The following is a 5,559-nucleotide window of genomic DNA, read 5'->3' as shown; positions in this document are numbered from 1 at the left end:
AGCAGTAGAGGAAGAAGCAGATGAAGGAGAAGAAACAGAAGAAGATGAAGAAGAAGAAGAAGGCAATGCATCACCACCAACACCCCCATTCAAATATGCAGGAATATACCCCCTGCTGCTTGTGCTGCTGCAGCTGCAGCTGCTCGACGACGAACCCCCGCTGCTGCTGCCGCTGCTGCTGCTGCTGCTGCTGTTGCTGTTGCTGCTGCTGCTGCTGCTGCCAGTGAAAGCAGCATCCACAGGGCAGGGAGAGCAAGGGTTAATAAGAGAAAATATATCTGCAGAAGAAGGAGGGGCCCCGGGGGCTGGGGGCCTCTCATCCCCCCCCCCTTCTCCTTCGGTGTATAACAAGCGTCGTTGCTGCTTGATACAGGGGCCCCCCCAAGCAGCAGCAGCAGCAGCAGCAGCAGCAGCAGCAGCAGCAGAAGGTGCAGCAGCAGAAGCTGCATTACCACCGCAAAAGAAAGATATACTAGGGGGCCCCTCACCCAAACCACAAGAAGCAACAGAGCAGCAGCAGGGGGCCCCCTGGCAGGGCCTCTTCGTTCTGAACCCTCCCTCTATTACAGCAGCAGAAGTTGAATCAAAGGGGGCCCCCCCCGCTGCTGGGGGCCCCCCCCTGAATGTTGTTAGTGGGGGGGCCCCCGGGGGCCCCCTGATGGCGGCTAAACCCCTCCTCGATACCCCTTGGCGGTGCCGCCTGCGTTGGGGTTTGTGGGGGGTTGCTGCTGCTGCTGCTGCTGCTGCTGTTGGCTTCGTGCTGGTACCCTCTATAAATTCTGCTGCTGCAACTGCAATATCTGCTGCTGCTGCTGCTGCTGTTGGTGCTGCTGTTGCTCCGTTGTCTGAGTCTGTTCGCGCTGCTGTTGCTGCTGCTGCTGCTGCTGCTGCTGCTGCTGATATGCGTGCGTTGCTGCTTTCTACGCAATTCTGTCTGCTTCCCGCTGCACCAGCAGTAGCAGCAGCAGCAGCAGCAGCAGCAGCAACTGCTGCTGCTGCTGCTGCTGCTGTGTCTTGCATTCTCCCCCCTTCTGAGGTGTACATACACCTGGTTTGTGGCCGCTCGCTGCCCCTGAATATATCAACAAAACCATCGACTTCATCTCTATGGTTTAAATATTCTTCTGCTGCTGGCAGTGCAGCAGCAGCTTCAACTACAGACCCTCGGGGTGTAATCACAAAGTCTGTGGGGGCCCCAGGGGCCCCCCTTGCTGCTGCCATTGCTGCTGCTGCTGCTGCTGCTGCTGCTGCTGTTGTTGCTGTTGTTGCTTCTGCTGCTGCAGCAGAGGGGGGGCCCCCTACCGTGCTGCTAGGAGGACAGGGGGGGTTTGAATCGCTGTAAGCAGGGGGCCCCCAGTTTGTGTTTGGGGGCCCCCTTGCATTCTCTTCTGTTGCAGCATGAGCAGCAGCAGCAGCAGCAGCAGGAGCAGCAGCAGCAGCAGCAGCAGCAGGAGGTGCAGGGTCTTGTATGAGTTGTAAGAGAGCCTTAAGGTCTGTATTAGTTAAGGAGTTTATATTGAGGGCCCGCAGCAGCAGCTGCTGCAGCAGCTCTGCTTCTCTGTCTTCCTGCTGCAGCAGCAAGTCCAGCTGTCTTCTCTCCTCCTTTATAAAATAATTTATTTTTTCTGTTGCTGCTGCTGCCAGCCGCTTAACTGCTGCTGATAGCATGCGATGCATAAACGTAGAACACACCAACGAACGGACCCCATCATCTACGCATCCCGATCCTGCTGCTGCTGCTGCTGCTGCTGCTGCTGTTGCTGCTGCTGCTGCTGTTGCTGTTGCTGTTGCTGTTGTTGCAGCATCAGCAGCAGCTGCTGCTGTTGCTGTTGCAGCTCCTGCTGCTGGCAGGGTTGGCGCAGCTGCGGGTGGCGCTTCTGCTTCTGCTGTTGCTATTGCTGTTGCTGCTGCTGTTGCTGCTGCTGCTGCTGCGGGTGTTGCTGCAGCTGCTGAACCTGTGAAAGGGCTGCAAGCGGCAGTTTGCATATCCTGTGTTCCTGCATTTGCTGCTGCTGCTGTTGCTGCTGCTGTTGCTGCTGCTGCTGCTGCTGCTGCTGCTGCTGTAGCTTTCGAGGTGAGTAAGCCTTGCTTGGTGACGCCTCCGCCGCACAAGAGGGGCCCCAAACCAGGGGGCCCCCCACCCCCGCCACAGGCTAAGCTGGGGGGAGGGGGGGGCCCCAGCTGCTGCTGCTGCTGTGCGCTGCTTTCGCTTGAGACAGCAGCGGGAGTTGTTGCCTCTGTTGTAAGCATTCCTTGGGGCCCCCGGGGGCCCCCCTGGGGGCCCTCCTGGGGGCCCCCTGTACTGCAACGTCCTGGGGCCGCCAGGCCTGCCCCTGAACAAAGGGGGGGGGGCCCTGAGCAGAGAAAGGGGGCCCCCGGGCGGAGGAGGGGGGCCCCCGCGTTGGGTTTCTCTGTGTGGTTTGGGTTTGGTGCTGGTGCAGCCTCTGGCTGACTCTCTGTCTTTTCAGGGGCAGCATCATCCGAAGGAAACGGCGCCTTTCTCTTCTTTTGCTTGATAGACCCAGAACGCAGAGAGAAAGCAGAGGAAGGGGGGCCCCCATGGCCTCTATGAGGGGTTTGGGGGGCCCCCAGCCCCTCTGCTTGCAGACTGACGAAGGGAGACGTTGAGCTTTGTGAGAAAGAATAAAGAGGATGCTGCTGCTGCTGCAGCTGGTATAGTTGCTGCTGCTGTTGCTGCTGATGAGGGTGTGGCCACAGGAACTGCTGCTGCTGCTGTTGCTGCTGCGGGTGTGGCCACAGGAATTGCTGCTGCTGCTGCTGCTGCTGCTCCTGCTCCTGCTCGTGCCGCTGCTCCTGCTGCTGCAGCTCCTGCTGCTGCAGCTGTTGATGTTGAGGGTCACTCTGCTGCATCCCCCCTACTCCAGCAGCTGCACAGGAGTGAGTTTCATATTGCCTTGTGGTGCTGCAACTGGAAAGAAGTGAGGGAGCCGCAGACGGGTCGCCGTGTTGTATGGGTGCGGCGGGTGTTTCAGGTGTATGTACACCTGAACTGGGGAGAGGGGCCTGGCTTGCATGAGATGAAGTATTAACAGATGGCCTGGTGAGGGGGATACCGTTGCAGGCGTCCAGCATCGTACCCAGCCTATCGAGAGGGGCCCCCGTGTACACCTGGTTTCGCTGCTTTCTGCAGTGCTGCAGCTTATGAGGGGCCCCTACGGGCTCTGGCTCTGCTGCTTTGAAGCCAAAGAGAAAACAAAGAATATTTTTATTGAGGATAAAAGAAGAGAGAAGAAAGCTAGGGAGAGATTCAGCAGCAAGGCACAGCTGAGCAGACTGGCCTCACCGCTCCTGACCACCCGCAAGCCACAAGCCGGTCTATACGGCCACCATTTTGCACAAAAAAAATAAACTAAATGCATTACTTATTAATTAATTTTATAGAAAACACCAAAATATTATTTGAAACGAAAACGCTCTTCGATTCAACACGCGCCGGGGTGGTCTTGGGCTTGTGTCTCGGGCTGCACGCATATTAGCGCTTCCTGAACTGCGCAGGCGACAGCAGCGAAATAATATTTTATTTTGTTGTAATTGAGGTTAAATAAGTTAGATTTTTCATTTAGGATAAAGGATAAAGGAGAGAAAGAGGGAAAACGATGAAGACCGCCCCCCGAGCAACCTGCCGCCGCACCGTCGTTGCTGCACTCCAGCCACCAGCAGGGGAGGCAGCTTGGGTCGAAGTAGCGGTCTTCTTGATGTTTCTTTTGAAGGAAGAAACTAAATTAGTATTTATTTTTATGAAAATAGTGAAAAAAGGCAAAGTTTCATGATTAAAACGGTGGCTTAACCGTGGCGGCGCGGGGCCTGCGCACTCGTGCACGCCGTTGCTCTGTTCAATGTGAAATGACGAAGGAAAGAAGAGGGAACTTGCGGGCCAAAATAAACAAATAAACTAATTTATAAACAGAAATTAAATTAAATTATAGAAAAACATAAGCTTTTTGAAGTTGTAAGAGCTGTATTATTTCGGCCGCTTACTGCTCTCTAGGCATCTGGTGTGCATCTGTAGGCGAAGGGAGGAGAGTCGGTTTCAGCACTGTCTGTAGCATTTCATGTTTCTTCCATTTCCATTTCTATAAATTTATTTTAATTTAATTAAAAGGAAATGTTGTATTTGAATGAAGAGAAAGAAGGCAGTCAACCCAAGCACAGATAGCCACCGACGACGAATCCCGCCGGGCTGCCGCAGCTATGCAGAAGCTGCTGCGGAGGTGAAACCTGCACCAACAGCCCGATCAAAACACTAAATTAATTTATATTTTTAATTAAATATTTTATTTAAAGTCTATTTCACTAATACTTCAACACTTTCATCGGTATTTGCAAGGGAAAGCACTCGATTGCCTCTTCCTCGTGAGTGGTGTTTCAGTTCAGTGTATGGCTGCCGGCGGCCACACACACTTTTGTGTATTTATTTTTTGTATGCTTGTAATAATTTATTTGAAATTATAATAAGTTAATATTTATTTTATATTTGTATTTCTTTGCGTGCTTGTTTTTTGCTTCACTTCTTCACAAAGAGGTTTCCTAATAAATATTCCCGTCGTGGCTGCATTTATCCTCATGCATTCAATGTCTCATCTCCCCCCTTTTGACTATATGTTTATTTTATAAAGAAAGCTGAATATTTATGTTTATCAAGAAAGAAAATAAACACTAGCTAGCTGCTCGCACGCTGGCTGGGTGTTCACCGTATACACCACCCATCCAACTTGCCGCTTTGTGATGATATATTGCAACAGAAGTCAATGAAATAACGAAAACAAATCTCATAAAAAAGTAAAATAAAAAAATAATTTTTTTTAGCTCCTAGAGGAATAACGACCCAGAGAGGGGCCTGCAATACAAAGCTCGAAAGACTGGTTTCTATAGACTAACAAATGCAAGAGAAAGAAGGGTTTATTTTCAGCTCTTAATCTATAAAAAAAAAAAAAACAAAATTTGTTTTATTTTCTGCATAAGTGTGGAATTTCGACTGAATACACGAAAGTGTATTTGTAGTGCAACTGTAAACTCATATTAGAGAAAGCAACTCTGGGGTGTCTACGCAGCTGCGAATAGAACACAAACTGGCGGGTGAAATATTTAAAACACATGAATATAACTAATTAAAAATGAGGACTTGAGCAGAGAAAACACATGCAATGCCCAGCCAGGGTGTACATGCTGCATGCTGAGCTGTGTTGCAGCACTTAGAAAAAAATAGAGGGGGCTTTGTTGAGCTGAAACCCTTTTTATTTTGCTTATAAAAACTCTTAGTTTTGTTTTTTTTTTATTTCAGTTTATATCGATTTCTATGAATGCTGTTGGGGGAGAAAACGAGCTCTCTGTGTGTGCTGTGTCAGTGAACTCGGGCTTGTATGCAGCACCAGTAACTCATAATTTAAATAAAATTTAAATTATAATTTATTTGGTGAATTGAAACAACAGTATTATCTTCGTTAGTCTGTTGCTTTTGCGTGCGGATGAGGGGTGTTTCAGCTGTATCTGCTGCTGCATATCTTTGCTTTCTGTGGTTTGTTGCACCCGTAACAACCC

At 50.5% G+C, this 5,559-nt stretch overlaps 1 protein-coding gene across 1 annotated transcript in view; it reads right to left on the bottom strand.

The window, feature by feature from the left end:
- The window catches only part of EMH_0031100 (uncharacterized protein), a gene marked incomplete at both ends in the record, with an annotated part of 4,315 nt that extends 1,222 nt beyond the window's left edge, over positions 1-3,093 (bottom strand). The window contains one exon of the mRNA XM_013494488.1: positions 156-3,093. Within this exon, the coding sequence (XP_013349942.1) occupies positions 156-3,093 (2,938 nt within the window). The remainder of the gene's footprint in view (positions 1-155) is intronic.
- Positions 3,094-5,559: the final 2,466 nt, after the last annotated feature.

Source organism: Eimeria mitis, genomic scaffold, assembly GCF_000499745.2.
Source record: "Eimeria mitis Houghton genomic scaffold, Emh_scaff1176, whole genome shotgun sequence".
Lineage (NCBI taxonomy): Eukaryota > Apicomplexa > Conoidasida > Eucoccidiorida > Eimeriidae > Eimeria > Eimeria mitis.
Note: the sequence above shows the minus strand (reverse complement) of the source record. Positions and strands in the feature narration are given on the sequence as shown.